This window comes from Heteronotia binoei, chromosome 7 (assembly GCF_032191835.1).
Source record: "Heteronotia binoei isolate CCM8104 ecotype False Entrance Well chromosome 7, APGP_CSIRO_Hbin_v1, whole genome shotgun sequence".
Lineage (NCBI taxonomy): Eukaryota > Metazoa > Chordata > Lepidosauria > Squamata > Gekkonidae > Heteronotia > Heteronotia binoei.
Window position 1 is genome coordinate 38242487 of NC_083229.1, and position 25680 is coordinate 38268166.

The 25680-nt window shown below is 40.4% G+C and overlaps 1 protein-coding gene across 2 annotated transcripts in view; it reads right to left on the bottom strand.

The window, feature by feature from the left end:
- Positions 1-25680, bottom strand: part of VPS13B (vacuolar protein sorting 13 homolog B) — a 572358-nt gene that overhangs the window by 69745 nt on the left and 476933 nt on the right. For both annotated transcript variants that reach the window (XM_060243442.1, XM_060243444.1), the window contains exons 40-42: positions 6533-6729; positions 3728-3909; positions 1485-1834 (exon numbers count right to left, since the gene is read on the bottom strand). In XM_060243442.1, the coding sequence (XP_060099425.1) occupies positions 1485-1834; positions 3728-3909; positions 6533-6729 (729 nt within the window). The remainder of the gene's footprint in view (positions 1-1484; positions 1835-3727; positions 3910-6532; positions 6730-25680) is intronic.

Below are 25680 nucleotides of genomic sequence, written 5' to 3' on the forward strand. Positions count from 1 at the left end.
AAGAGCTCCTGACCTGAGAGGAAATGAGAAAATTACAGCAACAATTACGGAAGCATATCCTCCTGTGGGTCATTTGAGCATTGCTATCTACATGTATAAATCAGACCAAACTATTCATAGAATGTACCTGTCAGGACCATGCAGCTATGAAACATGTGGCTCTACTTAATCAAATATACAATTCTGTTGTTTGCAAAGCAGAGGGTTCCTCTAAGGAACCCTGTAGTCCAAGTTAGTCATTCGCATTCTGAAGTGGGCAAGAACATTTAAATATTTATACAGTGTATTTTATTTATGTGCATATGCTGTCGGAGAAACTTTTTAACTGCACAAATCAACTGACCTTTCTGAAGGCCATTTTGCAGTAGTTGCTACCCCACCAGCTCATGCGGAACGGGCCTCATCCAAAGCTCTCTTTTCTGTTTGCTTGTTTTCTGCTAAGCACATTGCTCAAAAATATGACAAAAAGCAGAAATTGGAGCTACAAAGACTCTTTTTTCACAGTGATATTTGAACCAGCTGTAAAGATTTAAATCACACTAGCTCTTGTTTTATGAACGTCCTTTTACAATAAGAAAGCCATGGAATGCCTTGAAAAAAGAAACTCTGATATGAAACAGATGTTTTATCTTTTCTAACTTTAGTATTGTAGTTTTGTGATGGGTAATTAATGCACAGACTCGGTTTAGGCATTTGGACTGATAAGGAGAATGGGTTTTTTTTTTGCAGGACAGGATAGCTTGAGCTAGCTCAAGATGTTCTCAGTCCTTATTGCAGAAAGGAGAATCTGCACATGTTCAGACTCTTTTGAACTATCAATTTTCCATGTAATGAATGCAATGAAAAATATAGCAAACACCTTCAGTGATATAAAAAGGAGAAGTAGGTAGGCATATCACCAATGGAATAAACAAATCTAAGTTGCCTATCACATATTACTGATCTGTTATAATATATTAAATTTAAATGCTGCATATTACAACAATTCACCGTGTCGGATTCTGATCTTATTTCTAAAGGTTTAAATTAAGAAAAATTAAGAAAATTAAATTAAGAAAAAAAGCCTTATTAAACCCAGATTCCCTTCAAAATCATGTTGCAAGGCAATTTTTAGTAGGCTTTCCTGACAAAATTTATCCTTTATTAGCAAAAATCAATAATAAAATGATTTTAGATTAGACTTCCTGAAGCTATTGCCAAGCTTCCTTCAGACCTGTACAGGATGTCAGCTGTCTGCTACTCTGGGAGAGAAAGCCTACCAGCATAAACCCCAACCATTCTGCCATCAGTTACTCTATGTACCTATTTGTATCTGACCACTGTTTATATATTTTCAATCATGAGGGAGTGGGCAACCACTTTGGAACATCCTATCTCTGTCCGTTCCCCTGAGTCAGTTTTCTACTTCTTCCAGACTTTTAAAAATGTGAATAATTTAAAAAATAAGGCTTAGGATTTTTTCATTCATGTCCTGGTTATCCTACCTGTTGCCAAGCTTGTATTGCTTTGTGAAGAGAGTGAACTGCATGTTGACCAAAGCTGACAAATATGGGATCCATCATCACATTGCAGTCCAGTAACTTTTCCACTAAATTGCCAGAAACAGCAATCTGTCCGAACATCCCAAAGGGCTTCACGATGGGCTGCATTGTTACATTCCGATACTCCAAAAGTTTGCAGTCAATAGTGGTGGAGAACTGGATCTCTTTGAAGACTGAGCTGTCACTCCACTGCCGTAGATAGATATTTGGTTCTTTGAATGAGATAATCAAGTGTTCGAGCTCATTTGGCACATTTTTATCAGAGATAAATGGATGAAGGAACTTTGGTGTCACTGAAACAATAAAATTCAGCAGTATTTCTCAAGATGTATTTTCAGTACTGAACAAGTGTTAACTTAATCAGATCACTGAATGTATATATGCATTTCCTAAATTTATATATATTTTCTTTACTACAGATTATGTTCTATCAGTAACAGCAATCATTCTTGTCTGTTCCAAGAAGCTTATCTCCAAGCACTGGAACAGTACCATAGAAATCTTTATTATTTATTTCCCTCCAAATCATGAGAAAAAAATTATACATCAACATTTGAATCCACACATTACTAGACTGATTCCAACTGTTCTTCAAAACAATTTTCCTTTTGTATACATGTAAGCATCTAGTGCACAATATGCAAAAGTGAGCATAATTTGGATCCAGAGCCAATAAATATTACTGGCAGACGCTACTAAATTGTGGTGACATGGACAGCTGCAGATAAATTACTGCCAACATCAAACAGTACAACAAATACAGTCAATCAAAAATTAGCTAAGTAGCTCTTACTATATATTAGAGCCACCAAAAGATGCTAGAAAGTAAAAATGAGAAACTACATTAGAGCTGAGGGAGAAACAACCACCATCTATGGGTCAACATTCTCCAAAAAGAACTCCATTTTTAATATTATTTATTTATTTTTGCTGGCTTGTATTCTTCCCTTTCCCACGAGTGGGCTTAGGGCAGATAACAACACCTAGGGTGGTCACCACCACTATTATTTATCGTATAGCAACCATTAACTAAATGCATGGCAAACTAGGTAGCAAAACTATTTAAAATGTATGCAATTTTCAAGTCCCAGAGAGAGAGGGAGAGAGAAAGATGAGAGGGGGGGCGGCGGCGGGAGAGAGAGGGAGAAGCCTCAAGACTACTCCAGCACAGTTATCAATAACTGGAATTATTCTGTATACAAAAGTGTATTTTATGGAACAAGTACACAGATAATTTTCGATCTGAAGAAAACCATATCCCTAGAAAGGCCAGGTATTATCCAACTTATATGCAAGTCTTTTCGTATACATAATTGCCCCACTGTGCATAAACCAGCAAAGAAAACAACTATAATTAATAGCAGCCTAAGCAAAATTCTTTTATAGAAAGATTATATATGCTACCACAGCTGTGTTTGGTTCAAACTATGTTTGCTTTTATCATAGCTTATCATTTGAAATCCTAAAATATGGAAGTATTTCATATTTTTACAATATTAGCTGTTGTGAGGAGCTAAAGAAGGCATGGGATTTTCAAGAATGTATTAAACCAGACAAATTCGTCATTAATTATATTCAATTGTTAATAAAAAAATATGAAGTGACTTTAGTAAAAAAAAGTTCTGTCTTTGAAAAAGTTATGTCTGTGAGAAGTGCTTAGATATTTCCTTATCTTTCCTGGAAAGCATTATTTGAAATCACACAATCTAACTTTTTTTGGAAATAAATTTGACATTCATGCTATGGCAGAGACTACTGAACAAAAACAGATGGATTTTTCTTCTCTTTGGAATAACAACTAAGGTCTCAGTGCTTACAGTTTCCTTTAGAATCCGTCTCTGAAAAAATTGCAAAAACCTTTGGAAACAAGGATGTATATTAGAAAATTTGAAGAGCTGAATTTGCTCAGGTAGCCTAGAACATAGGGAAGAGGCACTTGTGGCCACCAGACAGAAAATGCAACACCTTCTGTAGTTAGTGAGTCTTGCCAGAAACAAATAGCGGGACTGATTAGCCAAGCACACGATCTTTCCTATGCATTCTTGCTACCGATAAGTAGATGGAAGTTATCTGAGCATATGGTTCCATGAACCAAGAAACTGCAAATGTAAAGCAGGTGGCGTGATGAAGAGCAAATGTAAAAACTATGTTTTTAGTTGTATTATTGAGAAGTGTAAGATACATACCTGTGCCTAGCTGATCAAGATGGTGGCAAAGGTGAAGTTCCAAATGAGCAAACTGGACCGAAACCCCAAGGGCAGGCACAAACCAAGGGGTAAAGCATGAGTCCACCCTGGTGCAGGCTGCTAATGCAGTAGGAGTTACGAGCTGATCACACACACTTTGAGAGCCCGATTCACTTTCAGAGCTGCAGGAGGGAAATGCAGTGGCAGTGTTACTTCTATGTATCCAGGCGTTTTTCACAGGATTTGACCATTTGCTATTATAGGACTCTTGCTATGGGCATAAGCATCGAGCGAAACAGGATTTCTTTGGTTAACAAAAATGAATGGTGCCCATATTTCTTCCAGGCATAGTTTGTGAGACAGTTATTACAACTTGCTGAATTTTTTATATTTGAAGAGAGTGAATTCAGTCGTTTTCAAAAACATTAGCATGTTTCAACCAGAATGAACCGACAGAGCAAAATCAACTGTGCATATTTAAAAACTTTAAATAAGCTGCAGGGTAAGTACTGTCTAATCATCTGACAAAGAAAATACAGATTTTTTTAAAAAGTGCAATCATCAAGTGAAAGAAAATATACACTTTCCCCAGAAATACTCTCCATTTTCATGTTTGTACCTATATTGGACTGTGCTGCATGGTCATTAATTTTTTAAAAAAATCTCTTACCAAGCTTTGGTAAAACAGACATTTTAAGAAATCTAAAGCTGTAACTTCACCATTATTATGCTACCTAGTCTGTCAGTAAAAATGCTTGTGCCGTTAAATTCATAAAAGATTTACATGGCAATTATTTTCATAGAGCTCTAAATTTTATATCAACCAATGCTGTGTGCTGTGTGTATGTATACTTTTAATTTAAGACAATTCTTCCTGCATTTGTTTGTTTTGGAACTTATAATTGTGACTTTAAAAAAAACACCAGAGGCTCTCCTCCATCCATAAATATTATATTTACAGCCTAACTGTTAAGGGCGAGCACAATGCCACTGAGTATGGCTGGGGAGGCCCCCCTCCTCAACAGCCAGGCAATGCCATACAAGTCCAATCATGAAATAATGGCAAAAGAGGATATGGGGTCATTGACATCTGTGGTATATGGACATCTCTCCAGTCTTGTATTCCCATCGGCTATACAAGCAGGTACAAACTTGAACCTTCCTTACAACAGAAGCAGAGGTTGTATATTCAGGGTGCAGAGAGAGGTGTGCCAAGCACAGGATATTTCGTCTTAAGTCACAAAAAGGCAAAGGAAAATCAGCAACTGCTAGCAACCAGCACTAAATGCTTACCACTGTGTTTCACAGCTTGAAGAGGAACATTAGGGGAACTTTCACACATGCTAAATAATGCAGTTCCAATCCAGTTCACTGACTATTTGCAAGTGGATTTTGTCATTTCACACAGCAAAATCCAATTGCAAAGTGCAATGAAAGCAGATTGAAAGTGCATTATTTAGTGTGCGTGAAAGAGAACAGCATAATGTTATGGGAAGAGAAACAGAGAAAAATATAGTATCTCTTGAATTTCATAATGGATCATTAGCTAATGAGGCTACATGCTAAGATGTAGAAATCATACTGATAGCTAAACCCATGGATTTTGAGGTCTGAGACTCTGGACACACAGCTAAGCAAATGCACAGAAATGAAGTGCAATTTCTTAATGCGTGCAAGTAGCTTCCAAGTTATATTATCCTTTGGTCCACAGAAAGAAATACTGAAACTTTTTTTACATTTTAAGTAACACTAAATATTTTTCATATAATAGGATCCCACATAAAAAGGTTAGTACATTAGAATTGCCATTGACAAGACTTTTACAGAAAACACTTTTTATGAAATATTAGATAACAGCTAACAGCCGCAAATGAACAGATAACAAAAATTCTGACTGTAGTTCTAAATGCTTTGATGAAAAAAAATCTCCTGAATTCCATAAGCTTTCTGCTTAATTCCCAGAGAGTTCACATTTCTGTGGTACTAAGCTGACCATTGAGGTAATTTTGTGACGGTCCCCACATTCAAAGGAATTAACCTTGTCTAAAACACTTAACTTCTAAATGATGAAAATGCATTCCTTCACAATTAACATCAAGAAATAATTTCAACCTGATATGATTAATGGAAACCAGATGTTCAATTTTTTGTATTGATTTGTTATCCATTTTCTGTCTCTAGCTTCTGCCTGAATTATATAACTTCTGAAGCATGTAAAGTGGCTATTGAAACATACAAACAGATACAACCGAGTTATGCACAAAGTTCAGTCTCCAGATACATCAGCTGTTTTTGAGAAGTGTTTCTATGTACATTTTTAACAGCACTGCATCCCCACCATATGTCCAAACTCTTTCTTTTTCCTGTATGTAGAGGGAGAAAGAGCCACATGAGCACATGCTAGGGTTCCAATGCCTTCAAAAACTAACCACCCATATTATGTTGGTCAGGTCAACTAGGTAACTACACAACACCTTCTAGTGGTTACTGTGCTTTTGGAAGAAAAGACTACAGGACTTCTTTTCTTTGTGGTCACATCAGATAGTCACTACACTTGACAGAAGCTGGTCAGGCACAATTTAAGCATAGTGTACTTCCCTGCAATACTAGTGATTGGATTAGATTTTATGTCTACACATTCTAGTGACAAACTGGAGCACTTTGTCGTGGTAGATAATTGCCCAACAAAATATATGGATTGGATAAGTTATATATTCCTTCCCAAAATGCTTTAGCAATCGACCTCTGTGTGTGAAGAAACACCTAAATGATCTGTGACTCTGAAGCAATAGTAGCAATGATTACCTTTGGTCATCTCCTGAATTCTGGTTGCTGTTCAGGACAATCCTCCAAAGATCTGACGCTACAAGCTCTTTCTGGTCAGTCATTAAGTCAATATTAGGCAGTGGAAGTTCACAGACTTTACTTTCTGATAGGCTGAATTCTCTGAATGCTACAAACGATTTCTGGAGTTCATCCCAGTATTCCAAGCTGCAAGGAATCTGTAAGATTAACAAGCAAAATCATAGTTGCCTGGCATTTCTAAACAAATATAAAATCATGTGCACTTTAGAACTACTACAATTCTGAATTTTTTTAAAAAATGGGACAAAGTTGAGATTTTCACTCGTCATCTTTCAAGTCTTAATATCTTATACTTAATTCCCCAAATGACTCCCTGTGTGCAGGTACTTATTCCCATAGATTGGGAGCACATGGAGGGTACAGAGATTTTCCTGCACACTTGGGGCACTCCCCAGGTTTTCAGAAAAATATAAATGGGCTGGGATCTGTGCACCACCTGGCAGCTGGGCTTGCATGGGCCCAGGGGGAAAGAGAGCTTCTGACGCTTTCAGGAATGGCTCTCTCCACCCTCCGCATCCATCCCTCTTCCATGGATTGTGTTGGTCTGGGTAAGGAGAGAAAAAGAAGGGGGGAAGGAAAGTGAAAGTGAAATGTGATCATATTTGCTTGGGGGGAGAGAAAAAAGGGGAGATTGATTGGGGGAGAGAAAGAGAAATATGGGGTGATTGGCTTGGAGGGATAAAAAGAAGGGGCTTGGGGGGAACACAGAAAGAGAATAGAGAGACTGGATGGAGGGGAGGAGAGAAAGAAGGGGTGTGACGGTAATGAATGGGTTAACAAGAAAGCTGAGGATGCATAGAGCTTGCGTCAGGTGACCTGAGGGTGGGGGCCAGAGTGCTCGGAACTCTCAGAGGTGATTGACAGCTAACGGCTGAGGGCAGTTAGTGTCAGACGGAGTCTGAGGGAGACTGCTGAAGAAAGCAGTTGGTCTGAGAAGGAGCTGAGACAGGAGCTGAGGAGAGTCTTTGAGAGAAGCAGAGCTCACTGTTCACTCTAGAAAGACAGCCAAGGGGCTGTGTGTGACTAGAGAAGAGTCACAGTAAAAGAGCTGAGAGGTCACAGACACAGAGACACTTCTCTTAAGGTGGTTGAGGGAAAGAGGTAGTTGAGGGAAAGATGTGGGTCTAGAAGTCTGAAGGGCTGGGAGAAGAGACACCAGTCGACTTAAAGGACTTGGCACATTATACCCAAGAGGCCAACCCAGAATAGTGTTGGAGAGTGAAATCTATATGATCTGTGAAACCTGAAAGACCTAAGCGAAATTGATATTATAAAGCCTGAACTACGAAGAAACTGTTAACTGCTTGAGATACAATATAGCCCATGTATATATTTTCCATTCCCCAGTTGAAGACGGTTTACTTTCTGTGGTTTACTTTAAAGTTCTCTGGTGCCAGTATATTGGGAAAGCTATAAAAGCTGCTGTGGTCCCCTACCTACAAACTGAGTTTATATCCATCTGAAAGCAAACCAAAAGCCCCGAAGAAACTAGTAGTGAGAAATCCATATTACACCCACCCCTTGAGTTTCATAGTCGTGAGGTAAAATTCAAAAGGAAGAACTGAGGTGGAAGAGGGGCTGGGGTAGCCATAAGCCGCATATAGAAGCGATCCAGTGAGACCGCGAGGCGTGCTGTTACAGAACACAGAAAGAGAATGGAGAGACTGGATGGAGGGGAGGAGAGAAAGAAAGGGGATTGGCTGGAGAGAGAATGGAAATATGGGAGTATTGGTTAGGCGATAGAGAAGGAAGAGGATTAGCTTGGGAGAGAGAAAGACAAAGATGGAGAAATCGGCATGGCGGAGACAGAAAATATAAGAAGGGGATATTGGCTTGGTGTGGGGAGGAGAAGAGAGAAAAAGAGAAATTGGCTTGGAGGGAGAGTGAAAGAGAAAAAAAGACAATTTTGGGTTGGGGAGAGAAAGAAAGGGAAAGGAGGGGAAGGGAAAAGACACAAAGTTGGGAGAATGCCTCCTCCCTGCAGGTTTCTTGTGAGTCTCCACTTTTATTTATTTTAAAGGTTAAATATTAATCAAATTGACACTAACAGGGTTTTCTATTCACTTCAGGGGGTCAAGATATATAATCAGTTATTACTACAAATGTCAATAAGCACAAAGATACAAATATATAATGAATAGGTTTATTAATGAGTCAAAAGCTTCATGGGATGTGGCTACACCACAGCATCAAAAGTCATTTTCTAAAAACTTTAATTGGCTAAAGTTTTTTATATAGTAAATACATGTAAAAATAAAAGTTAAAGTGGTATATATGGATTGTAACACTTCCATTACCTTTTATATGATCTGAAATATCTGTACTGCTGCCCATCTGTTTCTGGGCATCTTTCAAGGTGCTGGTTATCTTTGCCCTAAAGGGCTTGGGACTAAGGTACTTGAAGGACTGCCTCCTTTCATACTCCACCAACTAAGATTCTCCTCACATTCTCTGCTGTATGTGCCTTCTGTTCAGAGGTGAGGCAGGTGGTGACCAGACAGGGCTTTTCAGTGGCGGCACCTCACCTGTGCAGTGCCCTTCCACTTGAGACTCACCTAGTCCTACACTATTTTTCTTTAGATGCCAGGCCCAAATATATCTGTTTACCCAAACTTTTAATTAAGAGGTTTATTTATTCATTCGTTTTATTTATAAACTACCCTTTTCCTAGAGGGCTAAGAGTGGTGTACACCATAGATAAAAATACAATAAATTAAATCATACATAATAATCCAATTAAAAGAATAAAACAATTAAAACACAATCTAAATCATTGATGGCATTTAGTATATCTTTGTCTCCCTCCAGGGGAGGGGGGATGGAACAAGGGTCAAATATGATAGGGACCATTGCTGTCCACAACCATAAGCCTGGCAGAACATCTATGTCTTGCAAGCTCTGTGGAACTACACTAGATTCTGCAGGGCATGTCACCAGGTAGAGAGTTCCACCAGGCAGATCCAGCTGTCCTTTGGTTGAGGACAGCTGGACATTAGGGATGGGCATGAACTGGGAAAATGGTGGTTTCTGTTGGTTCATGGTTTGTTTGACTGTCTGAACCAGTGGTTCGTTGGTTTGTGGTTTGTTTGATTTCCCAAACCGGTTTGAGGTTTGTTTGGTTCAGGAGGTGGCAGAATAGCCCCCTTGCAAGTTAGAGATGCCAAACTCATGGGAAATCTTCAGCAGGCTTTCTTCCACCTGCCCTTCAAGTTTGGTGGAGATTAGATTTGTCTGAACTAAAAAAGAACCACATTTTTTCCATGGCGGTTCATTAGATTCATTTTTGAGGTTCCTTCTCCAGACAGCCTGGTGCTGATTCCATCAATTCCTAGGCAACGCTGAGGGAGAACTTGTGGAGAGCCCTAGAAGAGCCCAAAGCAGTTGTCCATAGTTTGATTGGCAGCTCTGGGAGCCAACCAAATTCTGCTCCCATAGTCTCCCATTCTACTCTATAGAAGCAGCCTATATCTATAATAATAATTCCCCTATAGTGGTGGCCAAATGGAGCTCTGCCATTGGCTTATGGGTACATTCCATGCACTCGACAAATAATTGGCCTATCATGGCTCACTTAGCATCTTTGGCCTCCCACTGGCTGATTCCTCTGCCCCTGCCTACTGCAGGCCCGGGAATGTTGAACAAACCACTAAAGCAGTTTTACCTTGGCGACACACATCTCCAACTCTTCTGTGTCCTCTCTGTTAACAGACCTCAAGAAAAGCATTGCCAGCAACAGACCTCTGCCACCCCATCAACGGCCCACACAGGCCACCGAAATAACCAAGGAGCCACTGCCGTCATAATGTGAATAGGCAGCAAGGCCCGGCCCCACTGGAAGCATTTCCTCAGAAGCCGCTTAAGAGCTGAGTTCAGTTGTGATCCCAGGAGATATTCAGGTTCCACCTGAAGGTTGACTACCCTAAGCCTGGCAGCAGTCTCTGGGTGACTTGATGCCACTTGACTGGCATGACTTAACTAGGCCTGACTTCTTGCTCCTGTTCAGCAGCAGCCCCCCTAGGACAGCCAGTGTGACAGTTGCCAGCTCCAGGTTGGCAAATTCCTGAAGATTTGAGGGGTGGAGTATGGGAGTGGGGTTTGAGGACAGGTAAGACCTAAGACAGGTACAATGCCAGAGACTCCACCCTCCAAACCAGCCATTTCCTCCTGGGGAACCTTTGTTGCCAATGTCCAGGTGAGGGCTGGAGATCACTCATAATTACAACTGCTCCCCAGATGGCAGAGATCAGCTTCCTTGAGGTTGACAGGGGGGTGAATGCCTTCACTTGAATGGGTGGGAAGACAGCAAGTGGGGGCACTCACCCAGAGCCTCTTTCCAGAGCCATTGTATTTTTCTCCACAATAGACCTTATTCCTAGTACCAGTATAATATCACACCCTGCTTTCACTTTGCAGCACTCAGACAGAAGAGTTTGTTCAGTTGTCGTTCCTGTGTGGCTGATTTAGGAGAGGCTTTGAATGACTTCTTTCTTCTCCACACAGTGGGACAATTTTTTAAACATCTCTCCTGGCTGGGAAAGTACTCCTTACAGCAGTTTCAGGAACCAAACCTGAAGCTAGAGCTGAGCTTTCCTGGGGGCACCTGCTTTGGGGAGCTATAACTTGGACATCTCTTGTATATTGTTTTATGGCATTATGCTTCTGTACATTGCTCAGGGCCTGGCATAAGCCGGGATGGGGCGATTAACAAACAATAATAATATTAGGTCGCACCCCCCTGATGTAGCCAATTCTCCTGGAGCTTACAGTAGGCCCTGTACTAAGAGCCCTGTAAACTGTAAGAGAGCCAGTTTGGTATAAGAGAGCCAGTTTGGTATAGTGGTTAAGTGTGAGAACTCTTACCTAGGTGAACTGGGTTTGATTTCCCACTCCTCCACTTGCAATTGCTGGAATGGCCATGGGTCAGCCACAGCTCTCATAGGAGTTGTCCTTGAAAGGCAGCTGCTGTAAGAGTTCTCTCAGCCCCACCTACCTCATAGGGTGTCTGTTGTGGGGGGGGGGGGAGGTAAAGGAGATTGTGACCACTCTGAGACTCTTGAGATTCATAGTATAGGGCAGGATATAAATCCAATATCATCTTCTTCTCTTGGAGGATTGGCTACATCAGGGGTGTGTGGCCTAATATGTAAAGGAGTTCCTGCTACAAAAAAGCCCTGCCTAAGGAGATGGCACAGAAATTTTCCAAATAAATATAGAAAATATATCCTCAGTGTGCAGCCGTTAGAGATCAGTAACTATTACAGTAAGTGGATAAATAATCCCCTTGGACATATTTCAGGCTCGGTGTCTGGAACCCCGGAAGACTTTGGGTTGTAGGACATGTGGGGAATCTATAATTGACACAGTGTCACTTCTTGCTAAATCCCAATAGTGATGTAACACTCTAAAGTAAACCACTGATCACTATGGTAGAGAGTATTGACATCCCCCCATTTCTTCTCTCTGCTCATTTGAGAATAGGGGTCAGGAGACTGATGGAGATTACCCACTATAGCAAGAAAGTTGGCAATCCTTAATAATACTCCTCATATCAGCAGTTACAGAAGATACATTGAAAACATAATTTACATTGAAAAATAAAAACTGCATTTTCATGAAAGCTTTCAGTAGTTATATTTTGGAAGCTACCAAAATACCAGATTTCATAAAGTGAAATATTCAAAGCAGCTAGAAACAAAGTGAAGGCCAAGAAAGGGGGGAAACCCCTATTGCAGTTCATGGGGCATACAGTGGCATAGAGATTTTGTGAATTAGATTGCCCCATGATTTAAAAGACAGGTTGCTTACCTGTAACTGTAGATCTTTGAGTGGTCATGGGTGTGAAGCACAGAGACCACGAAGAAGATCTGTATGTTTTGAAATATGTGGCTTTATTCTTGGAGGCAGATGAGGGTTATTACTAATCTTTGTAAATTTAAGGGAGACTATCATTCTGTGCAGTAGCAGTTGCCAAAAATAACAGCTCAAAACTTAGATATCAAGTGTATACCGCAAAATGACTCATGGGCAAGGGAAGTGAGGATATTAGTTGTGCTAGAAAGAGTCTCAAGAGTAAAATCAAACTGTAGTCTTGAAAAAAAAATTGATTGATACTCCACCAAAATTGCAGATACTCCACCAAAATTTCCTGCCACTTTTACAGTATGTGCAAGGAAAGTGCACTGGCATAGGGTAATAAGCCATAATAAAACATGTCTCATTTTTCCATATTTGTGCTGACTGAGGTATAAAAGAAGGCTCAAACGGAGTAGAGCCAGTCAAGGTGGAGCAATGATAATGGGAATTTGGTCTCTCACTGCCAAGAGGGACCAAGCTGCAGCTGCTGCAGTGAATGAAGAGCAACAGGCTAGAGAGAGTTGAGATCCAGCAAGTCTCGGTGTCCAGAGTGTACTGACTGGGTCCTGCTCACAGGGGACTACCTTTACCTTTAATGAGGATTGCTGGCTAGTACAACCCATAGCCTAATGATTCACAAGTCAGGTATTGGCTTCATTCATTTATAGAGGTGACACCTTAGCGTATAGAGCTGAATCCTCACCATGGTAGAGGTGGGTATACATTACTATTTAATCACACATCTGCACCCAGTATTTAATCACACGTCTACTTAGTAAAACAATCACAAAATAATCAAATTCATGGATCTTGTCATGAATGGCTATTGCAAAAATGTGGAAGGAAAATACAATATAAAAATTCTGTTCACATAGACTGTAATGTAAATTGCAATGGCACATTCAAAAAGCTACTAAACTTGTGTCTGATCATGACTACAGCATGAGACAAGGCAGGATTCAAGCCTCCTCCATTCCTACCACATCAGTCCTGAAGAGAAACATACATACAGCAATGAAGATCCTGTGAATTTAGGGGGAGGTATTTGTGAGTTTCCTGCATTGTGCAGGGGGTTGGACTAGATGCAGGTCTTGGATTCAGCAGAAGCTCACAGGAGCACAGCTCCTGAACCTTTCTGAGAGTTCCACCTCCTCCTTCCCACCTTGTCCATTGAATAGTAGGTGCAGCTGCACAGCAATCCCTGGATTAACTCCACCACCTATTTTTCTACAAAATGACCCCTGACTAGAAGACCCTGGAGGTCCCTTCCAACTCTATGATTCTGTGTTTGCTGCAAGAGACACCAGTGGATTCACGGATACATTTCATGAAGTTATACCGAAAACCATTATGGTGAAGTTGTAAGAGTGTCAGACTAGGGTCTGGGAGACCCAGGTTCAAATCCTCACTCTGCCATGCTGGGACAGTCACATATTCTTAGCCTAACCTACCTCACTGGATGGTTTGTAAGGATAAAATGGGGGAGAGGAGAATGATGCAAGATGCTTTAGGTCCCAATTGGGGAGAAAAGTGTGGCATATCAATGAAGTAAATAAATATGTATATTTTAGGTCAAGAAAGTGGGTGAGGTTAGGAATTACTTCTCATCTTGTTCTGTTATCTTAATAGAAATAGGGACCCCACACAACTGATTTTTTTTTTTTTTTCAGAAAAAGCATCTTGTGTAATGCTGCATTTAGGCTCCTTGCAAAAATACAATACTTCTGAGCAACTACTTCATGGCAAATGCCTCCTACGGCAGCCTACATGTCACCATCTGCTGAAACCTAAATGTATTCTTGTTCTGAATAATACAACAGCTGAACATCACTTGTGTAAATCAGTGGGGTTTCAAAAGGACAGTAAGGATAAACACAGAAGGCAAATCTTAACATACCACACCATCAGTGATCAATTTGTAAAATGAGGTGCCCGTGACTGCATGGAATTTGGGCCTCTAATCTGAAAGCTTCACTCTCTAATCCTTAATGTGCACATGGAAGTTTAGTGGGGAAAAGAGAGTCTTGTCTAATGCACTGCAAATAAACATTCCACATCTTGATGTTAAATTTCTGAAACAAGTTCTGGATACCAACAGAGATGTTCAGCCAAACAACATATATTCTGTTACAGTTATAAAAGTGACCAAGCCGAAACAAGAATGTTTAATTTGTTGCAGTTGGGTGTATGATGAACCATGTTTCTATGGGCCACTAACTAGCAGTTTTCATAATTTCCACTGCAGCCGCTAGACTGCATTATATTTTGTCTAGGAACATCCCCAGCTTGCTTTTAACAGGTCACAGGGTGTTGCTAGAGAAGCCTCTGCAAACTCCTTTCATAAGGAAGTTGGCTATTTAGCTGGACTTAGAAATCATTTTTATGTTTTGAATTACAAGATTTCCTAATGAAAGTATCTTATGGATTTGAACCTCTGTGCCAGGCTACATGTTGAAATGCTCTGCTGTCTTAACTATTTTCAGCGTATATTTTGGTTTGATGTAGGAAAAGAAAACACCATATGCTTGGTGGAAAGACTGAAAGTATCAAGGCCCTTTTCAAAGGATGGCAGTTTAGAAGTACATTTTTTGAGATTAAAAAAAAAATGATCAGGGATGGACTGAATGCGCCGAGATTAAGGTATCGGAGGGTGGAACTCAAAGCTCCACAAAGAAAAAAACCTGTAATTGTTTCCAGTTCTTATGGAACAGGAGAAACAGTGCCTGGCGAAGATCCTAGAAGATAGTTCCTCCTATGTTAGAAGATATCCCTGTAAATTTGTAAAACTACATGTCACATTTCAGTGACAGTTCTGGCAGGTAAGCTCAAGTAAGCCCTTGTTGACAGCTCTGGTGACTAGTACATCATACAATGTTCTCATCTCCCCTTCTCTGCCCCAATCAGGTTCATTCCAGGCTGTGAAGAGAATGATGTGAGACAGTTCCCTGATGTTTCAGAACCTTACTGCAGCTTATGTATATTGCCACATATGTGCACGTACAGAGACCAAAGGCTGTTGTTTTGAGTTATCTAAGGAAGGCAGTATAAAATAATGATTTGATATAAAAACACACCAGAACTGAAAGGAAGGAACAATAAACCCTCAATCCTTGCCCATCTTGCCTCTGCTGTGAGGGCACACCTAGTCTATAAATTTTTTAAAAGTTCCCTGTGAGAGGTGAGAATGTCTGTTAGGAGACATTAACCCACTTCATAAAAAAAGTATAGTTCCCTGGGTTGGGAACCATACATGTTAAGCAGATCTGAAACAAACTTAAATATTTTAAATACATAATAGTAGAGTGTGCATTTGTAGATAGACAGCGATAGTTATTTTGGATATGGTGTTGTCAGGATCTGGGAAACCCAGGATTGAATCCCTAATCTCCATGAAAGCTTGCTGGTTGACCTTGGGACAGTTACTCACTCTCTCTCTCAGCTTAATCTAAATCACGGGGCTGTTGTTCAGAGAATAAAATGGAAGACAGGAAAATTGTAACATAAGAGAAGCCATATTGGATCAGGCCAATGGCCCATCCAGTCCATCACTCTGTGTCACACAGTGGCAAAAAAAATTATATACACACACACACACTGTGGCTAATAGCCACTGATGGACCTCTGCTCCATATTTTTATCTAACCCCCTCTTGAAGATGGCTATGTTTGTAGTCGCCACCACCTCCTGTGGCAGTGAATTCCACATGTTAATCACCCTTTGGGTGAAGAAGTACTTCCTTTTATCCATTTTAACCCGACTGCTCAGCAATTTCATCGAATGCCCATGAGTTCTTGTATTGTGAGAAAGGGAGAAAAGTACTTCTTTCTCTACTTTCTCCATCCCATGCATAATCTTGTAAACCTCTATCATGCCACCCCGCAGTCGACGTTTCTCCAAGCTAAAGAGCCCCAAGCGTATTAACCTTTCTTCATAGGGAAAGTGTTCCAACCCTTTAATCATTCTAGTTGCCCTTTTCTGCCCTTTTTCCAATGCTATAATATCCTTTTTGAGGTGCGGTGACCAGAATTGTACACAGTATTCCAAATGAGACCGCACCATCAATTTATACAGGGGCATCATGATACTGGCTGATTTGTTTTCAATTCCCTTCCTAATAATTCCCAGCATGGTGTTGGCCTTTTTTTATTGCAATCGCAGACTGTCTTGACATTTTCAGTGAGTTATCTACCACGACCCCAAGATCTCTCTCTTGGTCAGTCCCTGCCAGTTCACATCCCATCAACTTGTATTTGTAGCTGGGATTCTTGGCCCTAATGTGCATTATTTTGCACTTGGCCACATTGAACCGCATCTGCCACATTGACGCCCACTCACCCAGCCTCAAAAGATCCCTTTGGAGTTCCTCACAATCCTCTCTGGTTCTCACCACCCTGAGCAATTTAGTGTCATCCGCAAACTTGACCACTTCACTGCTCACTCCCAACTCTAAATCATTTATGAACAAGTTAAAGAGCATGGGACCCAGTACCGAGCCCTGCGGCACCCCACTGCTTACCGTCCTCCACTGCGAAGACTGCCCATTTATACTCACTCTCAGCTTCCTATTACTCAGCCAGTTTTTGATCTACAAGAGGACCTGTCCTTTTACTCCATGCCTCTCAAGCTTTCTAAGGAGCCTTTGATGAGGAACTTTATCAAAAGCTTTCTGGAAGTCAAGGTAAACAACATCTATAGGGTCTCCTTTGTCCATCCCCTCAAAGAAATGTAACTGGTTAGTGAGGCAAGATCTTCCCTACAGAACCCATGCTAAGTTCCTTTGGGTTCCCATCAGGGAGAAAAGCTGGGTGTAAATGTCTAAATAAATAATGTTCATCTTAATGACTTCAATAAGAGTTCTTTACATTAAATACAAACCTGCAGTTTTGGTCTACTTGAAATTGATTTGTACTGCTTCACTGTTAGTAAAAACTAAATTAAAGTTGAAAGGTAAGCTGCAATTATATTGCACAAGAAATTAGCTTATTGTCTATACATTTTAACACCACTTTGACACACTACGTTCTACAAAAGGAACAACAGATCTGAACTGTCCAGCTGAAATGATTGAAAAAAGTAAAATTTGCTTGTAAAATATAAAGTTCTCCTTTTACATAACTCTCTGCCTTTTTAAATGACTTCAGAAAGAGGCTCTATACATCTTCAACTAATATAAGCCATAAAACCTCCTTTGTAATATTGGAACGGTTGAGAAACCACAAGTATTCAAATGCAGGAAATCATGATTTTATAACATTTTAATGTGATCTACTCTTGGGAAACAAAAGTTAACCAATCCCTATTTCTGTATAGGAAATATTTCACTGTACAGTTGTAATACATTGTGGTACGGGGTACAGCTGCGTGTTTTTCACCTGTAATGCCCCACTGGTATTGTGGCTTGCTGCATTGCATCAAGATTGCCTTCCTGTCCGGAAAGCCCTCTAAGTACAAACAAGACTCTAAGCTGAGGTTTTATTTTCCCTTGGTATCAGAATATGGTAATTCAAGAGCCCTGAGAAATACTTTTTAACCTTTAGGAAGAAATATGTAGCATTCCTTTATTTTTAGGAAAGCATGTGGCTGGCTTATCTTATCAATTCATCAAGCTACTAGGTTTAGAGCAAATGCAGGTGTGCTGAGTGGAACTGTGGATCTGTAATGTGCCACAGAGTCTGGTTTTATACTCATTAACAAGCAGAAAAAGAGAACATTAAAAAAAGTTTCAGGGAAAAAACAGAAAGGCAACTGGGTAGAATACTGCATGGTATATTATTATGCCTCCCTCTCTCTGTATATCTATATGAACCAAAATATGCTAATATGTTGATAAGAACCAAACAAATTTCATATGACAAATGCCTGTTTTTGTTCTTTACTGACACACATCCTTAGAGACAGCCGGAAAATCTGATTACAAATACAACCAGCACACTCTTGGTATTATCTGACTTTGCAAATGTACTGATCTGTAACTGCTACAATGTATTTCCTATTGAATGGCTTGCATTAATATTCTATATTTCGGTTCAAGTTGACTGGCGAGGTATTTTGGCTCACAACCACTTCTGAGGGCAATCGCATTGAATGCAAAAAAAAAAAAAAAAGGAACAGTGGGTTCAGAAAGACAAATTGATGTGTAATGAATACAGGTCAAGAAGCAACAGTGCTTTGTAGACAGTACTTAGGAATACCTGATGCTGCTTTGTGCTGAGCCACACCGTTGGATCATCTAGGTCAGTGCTGTCCACCCTAATGGGCAGTGGCTCTCCAGTGAGACAGGTCTTCCCCATAAGTTATTTTTGCATTGTTTCCTGAGCTCAGGGAATTTGCCATGTATGTATCAGTATTTAGGAGGATTTCACTTAACACAGAACAAAACCTGTTTTTCACATTTTTAATCAGAGCAGAGCACATTTTACAAATGACAAATGTAATAAAAGAAGAACTGCAGATTTATACCCCACCCTTCTTTCTGAATCAGAGACTCAGAGTGGCTTACCATCTCCCATATCTTCTCCCCCCACAACAGACATCCCATGAGGTGGGTGGGGCTGAAAGGGCTCTCACAGCACCTGCCCTTTCAAGGACAACTCCTGCGATAGCTATGGCTGACCCAAGGCCATTCCAGCAGCTGCAAGTGGAGGAGTGGGGAATCAAAGCCGGTTCTCCCAGATAAGAGTCCGCACACTTAACCACTACACCAAACTGGCAAAAATGTTAACACTGTTCCCCTCTTATCCACAGTTAAATCAGGAGCCAACCTCAAGAATGTGTCTTGACTCTTCTCAATTAACTATGGCCCTCCAGGGCAACTGGCTGTCCACTATGTGAAACTAGATGGACCACTGGTCTGATCCAGCAGACACCACTTATGTTCTTAACCACAGTTAAGCATAAACACCAACATTAATTGTAATTAAAGCTATTCAATCTTCCCTCAGTGCAGCATCACCCTGCATTTTGTACACATTTCCTTTAAACACAAGAATCTCAGAGCTACAAAATCATGGTTTTTGAAACTAAATGACAACACCCCAAATGAGGTGAGAATGTAATTGTTTCTGAGCTTGGGTCCAGGTGAATATTTCCACTGTTAGCAGAACATGACTTCATGGCCTCCCTCTTCTGCTGCAGCCCAAAATGTCCCCTGAAATGCACTGTTCATGGGAGTCAGGGGATCTCCCCCAGTAATAGCATGAAAGGGGAGAAGGAGGTCTGGCAAGGAAGGGGAACATGAACAGAAATCACTCCTCTTTAATCCATGGAAATAATCTATGGTATTCAACCCATACCTTTGACTATTTCACACATAAACTTCAAGCCAGTAATCCTTGCAGGCAAAGGAGCACCAGTGAGTCCATATGGGCTTTCCCGTTCATTCCAATAAACCTCTGTGCATGCAAAACCACAACTTTGCACAGCAATCTCCCAGGGTTCAAAATTTGCAACAGTTAATATGTAAGGTCTAATGCATTCATTTCATTTACCAATCACATATTCAAAAATGTCTCCTCAATTAAATTACAAGTACTTTGATATGACTGCAGGTTTTTTAAGCAGGCAGGCATTACCACTTGCTGTTGATAACTGTGGCAGATCTTTTACAGCTTCCTGTGCTAATGCTATGAACTTAAATCACTACCTTGTCATACACAAATTATTTGGACTTCCAAAATACTTGCTTCTGAAATGTGAGAAATGAGTCAAACATCAGTGAAATTTGTGGTTTTCCAAAAAGCCCTTTTCCCAGACTCTCAAATGCCAGCTCAACATTGCAGTCTCAGTGGGGAATGCAAAACAAAAAGGAAATGGAGTCAGCCAAAAATGAGGTATTCTCTGTTAAAAGGAAAAATGAATGCCTCTGACGTTGATCATAATTAGTTTCCTGTTGACTTGTCATGTCAAATCGTTTCTAAAGTTATAACTTGGAGCAAATCTCAAGTCAATTGCTCTAAAGCCCACACTTCCCTTAGCCACTGTTTAAGGCACTGTTAAAATTGACCTACTTAAAGGTTAACATTGTGTTGAAAACAGCAAGCATGCAAAGTCTTAGTCCAATGAAGTTTTACTTAAAGCATGCATAAAATTAATGAAACAAAGATAATTCATCCAATTCTCCAAATTTCAGGGATAACAAGTATATCTATATAAATGATATTGCTTTTATAGTCCTTATCCAACTTCTGTTCTTTTATACAGAGATCTTCTTCTGCCTCCCTGAATATTATGAACACGATTCATTTTCAAGGAATGGGTTGATTAACATGGTTTTTCTTTGCTGATGCCCAGTTACAATTGAGACTGGCAGATCCAAAATTGGATCTTACATCATTTTATAAAGAGAAATAGTAGCCTTATTAGGCCCAGATTTGGATCAGGGCTGGTGGCAGAAGGGGTTCAGCTCTCCCAACCTTGCATGGTTTTGTCCATTAAAACCATCACCACTACTCTGTGCTAACTCACAGAGTCAAACAAAAACCAGGCATTTTCTCTTTTTCCATCTTCCCCCCATCCAAGTATAACAGTAGCATGTGTACTGGTCCAGCCCTGCTTGAAGCCAAGTAAGCAGGGCAGATCAAAGGTAGGGGTTACAGCATTTGATCAGCACCAAATACAGTCCAAAGTCAGGAGTTTAGAAAGCAAGTTGTTCACGTCCAGTCCAGGGTCAGAGATTCCAGGCAACAAGAAGTCAAAGAACAGTCCAGGGTCAGTGGTTCCTGAAAGCCAAGTGTCTATGCCCAGTCCAGGGTCAGAGGTTCCAGAGATCAAGTAATCAAGCAAGGTCAGTGGCAAGTGTACTTGTTGTGTCCACACCCAGTAGCTGCTCTTGGCTGGTTTTGTAACTAGGCCTTAATGAGATGTGCTTACAGCCAGCTACTTGGCAGTCATCCAGCAAGTATTTATCTGCCTAATCTGTTGACATCTGGCTTTGGCCCAGGAGATGCACACTCATCTTCTTAGCTGCAACTCCATATGCCACTGACATCTCCAGCATTCCAAGGGTGTAGGGGGAATCAGGTGACCTGGGAACTGCCTCTGGAGGCTTGTTTGCTGATTCAGACCTGCAGGGTATTGGATCAGCCACAGCTGTGGATTTTGAGTCATAATCTGCTGGCATCTCAATCCCTTGTCGATCACCTGCTGACTTTGGGCTCGCTACAGCTGGCTCCTCTTCTTCTGCTATTCATGCCTTACCAAATCTAAAATGTCAAGTGATCTGGGTGGAAAGGATCAACTTGAACCCCCACCTTTTGCAAGCCTGATTGTACAAAATGCCTACAGAGAACTAATTGCCAGCCAGTCAGTAGGACTCACTCCCAAATTAAGTATATAAAATATTACAATTTTCATATGGCATTTAGATCGGTCTTCATTTTTCCAAAGTCAGTAATTCCAATGTAAAGCCAATATTGATGGAATTACTTAATTCAGTTTTAAAAATGGCTTTCCTCTTTTTCTGCACCCAGAAGTGGCTGATATTCTGGTTGAGTCTAGGCATGAGAAAGTGCCCTGTCTGAAGACTGAGAAACTAGCGTCCTCAGCTGTTGCTGCACCTTCTCAGCTTCCCTTCTCACATTTGAGATGGGATTAAATTAATTTAAACAGTCCTCTAAAGCAAAACCTAATAAAACAATACAAAACCAATAGATAAGGATACAGCACACTTTTAAAAAAACATATTTCCTACACTCTATGACTAGCACCACATAAAAACAGCTTCTGTGTACAATTCCTAAACTTCCTAAGCATCTTTTGATGACAAAAATAATGTTATAGGACCTATTAGATACAAATCTTGCCAAGCAGTTTTCTGAAACAAGACCATAGTCCACTTACTTCAGACTTGTAAATATGTCCACAAAGTTGGTCCACAGTTCTTTTCCCTGCCACCTTACACAATTTGTGTATGGCCTAAAAGGTTAAAACAAACAAACAAACAGCATCTGGAATACTTCCCTGCCTGGAAGCAACTGCTACAGGCCAGGAATAATTAGACCAGTAACCAATAATTAAGACTCACTTACACAGACCTTTCCATCCACTTTCCAAGCTAACCCTACCAGACACTGATTCTAGATTCAGTGTAGGGTTGCCAGCCTCCAGATGTGGGGTGGGGAATCTCCTGAAATTACAACTGACTGTCGTTCCCCCCACCCCGGAGAAAATGGCTGATTTGAAGAATCTACAGGAATTTCTCAACCTGGAGTGGGCAACCATAATTTTTAGCGTCAGTACACATATATTTATACCTGATGTACAAATAACAAGACGTGACTGGTAAGTAACGAATTAACTTTCTTCTTTATATAGTGCCAGTTTGACATCTTAAGTGCGGAAACTTTACTATAACACAAAATTAGTACAAGTTGTCTGAGGGAGAAGTTCTATACAGCTGAACTGCATGTCCTAGATACCTCCTATAATTCTAGGCAATTAAAAGGAAAATTCCATTTAAAAAAAATTCTCTGCAAGAACAGTGAAAAGGAGTCAAGAGGCCTGAGGTTAGCCAATTGCTATTGTATGTCATATTTACCATCGAAATAAAAAGCTAAAGACATTTCTAATAATTCTGCACAGCAAATATAAACAGCATTCTAGTCTTGACACAAAGAAAAAAAGGTTCATGTTCACTATACCAGATTCTAACGTGGCTGATCACTACAGCTTTGATAAAAGATCCGAAATATCAGTTGCCCACTGATGAGGAAACATAAAAACTTTTCTCCTTAATATATATGCGTATCATTTCTTATTTTAGTGGACAGATCCAGAGATTATCCCTTGCTATAAAAGGACATACTCTTGAGGTTTAGCATTAATGTTGAGAGGTATATTTGATAGGATATCGTATTTCTGCCTATTAGAACACCAAACTGCTGTTGCTGTATGTTATGTCAATTCTTTGTAGTTTTTCTTTTACGAAGATAATTATGTCTGCAACTGGGATTTTAATCACCAAAGAACTTTAAAAAATGTTACTCTATTGTGTAAACAAAAATTAACATTAGATGAGATTATTGCCTCTCTTATGGAAAATGAGGAGTAGAAAGACCATTTGTCTTGCTCAACGTACAAGGGATCATACAAATAACTACTTCCTCTAAGTCAGCTAATTAGGGTTACCAGGTCAACTTATCTGGCCAGCAGGTATCTTCTGATATCCTCCCGGGAGACATCAATGATGTTAGGCATTTTTAGACCTACTTCCAGTCAGAGGTGGGGGGTGACACTGATTTTTGGGCAAAACTCTGTGGTGAATTCAGTTTCAAACCATGAGTGTTATTATCCCCAACTGAAAGTAAGCCTGAAACCGGAAGTAGGCCCAAAACTGGAAGTAGGCCAGAAAAGGTCAATTGGGGGTGGGATTTTCCACCATTGGCCAGTGGGCAAAAGCCTGTGAAAGCGGGGATTCCCACACTCCCACTGGGGGACTGGCAATCTTGCAACTAATCAAAGGAGACGTGAGAGGGGGCAGAAAAGCATTAAGTATTTCTTTAAGACAAATATACAAAGAGAGAAATAAAAGAGTTTACCACACATATATACAAAAAAATCAGATAAGAAAAAGAGACATAAAGAGGCAAGGGAGAAAAATGTTTGTAAATTTGTAAAAAGTATATATATATAAAATTTCAATTTATATACCACCCCTCCCCCACAAAGTAGGGCTTAGACCACAGTAGCATAAAACCAGAAGTAATAAATATAGAAACGGTATAAAATAGAGAGCATAAAAAGCAAAAAGTTTACAATTGATAGTGGTAAATCCAGCATTAAAAGCCCCCCAAATTAACTTCACTGGGGACAGTCTAAGCTCAGCCTTACAGCCCTGTGGAACCTAGAGTGGCCCTGCAGGGCCCAGGTCTCATCTAAGAGGGCATTCCACCAGGAGATGGAGCTACAATTGAAAAAGACCTTGCCCTGGTGGATGCCAAATGTGTGACTTGAGGGCTCCCAAACCACCAGTAGACTGCAGTTATAAAGGGAGAGGTGGTCCTTCAGGTCTGATGGTTCCAGATCATTTAAGGCTTTAAAGATTCTAAAAAGCATCTTGAATTTGACCCAGAAACCAATAGGTAGCCAATGTAGCTGCTTCAGGATGGCCTCTATATAGAATCATAGAATCATAGAGTTGGAAGGGACCTCTAGGGTCATCTAGTCCAACCCCCAGCACAATGCAGGAAACTCACCCTAAATTCACAGGATCTTCATTGCTGTCAGATGGCCATCTAGCCTCTGTCTAAATTCACAGGATCTTCATTGCTGTCAGATGGCCATCTAGCCTCTGTTTAAAAATCTCCAAGGAAGGAGAGCCCACCACTTCTCGAGAAAGCCAGAATCGCTCTAACGGTCAGAAAGTTCTTCCTAATGTTGAGCCAGAAACTCTTTTGATTTAATTTCAACGCGTTGGTTCTGGTCCTACCTTCCGGGGCCACAGAAAACAATTCCACATCATCCTCTATATGACAGCCCTTCAAGTACTTGAAGATGGTGATCATATCACCTCTCAGCCACCTCATCTCCAGGCTAAACATCCCCAGCTCCTTCAACCTTTCCTCATAGGACTTGGTCTCCAGACCCCTCACCATCTTCGTCGCCCTCCTCTGGACCTGTATGTATGTATGTATATATATATATATATATATATATATATATATATATATATATATATATATATATATATATACATACATACACACACACACACATACACACTGTGGCTAATAGCCACTGATGGACCTCTGCTCCATATTTTTATCTAACCCCCTCTTGAAGGTGGCCATGCTTGTGGCCACCACCACCTCCTGTGGCAGTGAATTCCACATGTTAATCACCCTTTGGGTGAAGAAGTACTTCCTTTTATCCGTTTTAACCTGTCTGCTCAGCAATTTCATCGAATGCCCACGAGTTCTCGTATTGTGAGAAAGGGAGAAAAGTACTTCTTTCTCTACTTTCTCCATCCCATGCATTATCTTGTAAACCTCTATCATGTCACCCCTCAGTCGACGTTTCTCCAAGCTAAAGAGCCCTAAGCGTTTCAACCTTTCTTCATAGGGAAGGTGTTCCAGCCCTTTAATCATTCTAGTTGCCCTTTTCTGAACTTTCTCCAATGCTATAATATCCTTTTTGAGGTGCGGCGACCAGAACTGCACACAGTGCCCAAAACTGAACACAATACTCCAGATGAGGTCTTACCAGAGCAAAGTAAAGCCATACCATCACATCATGTGATC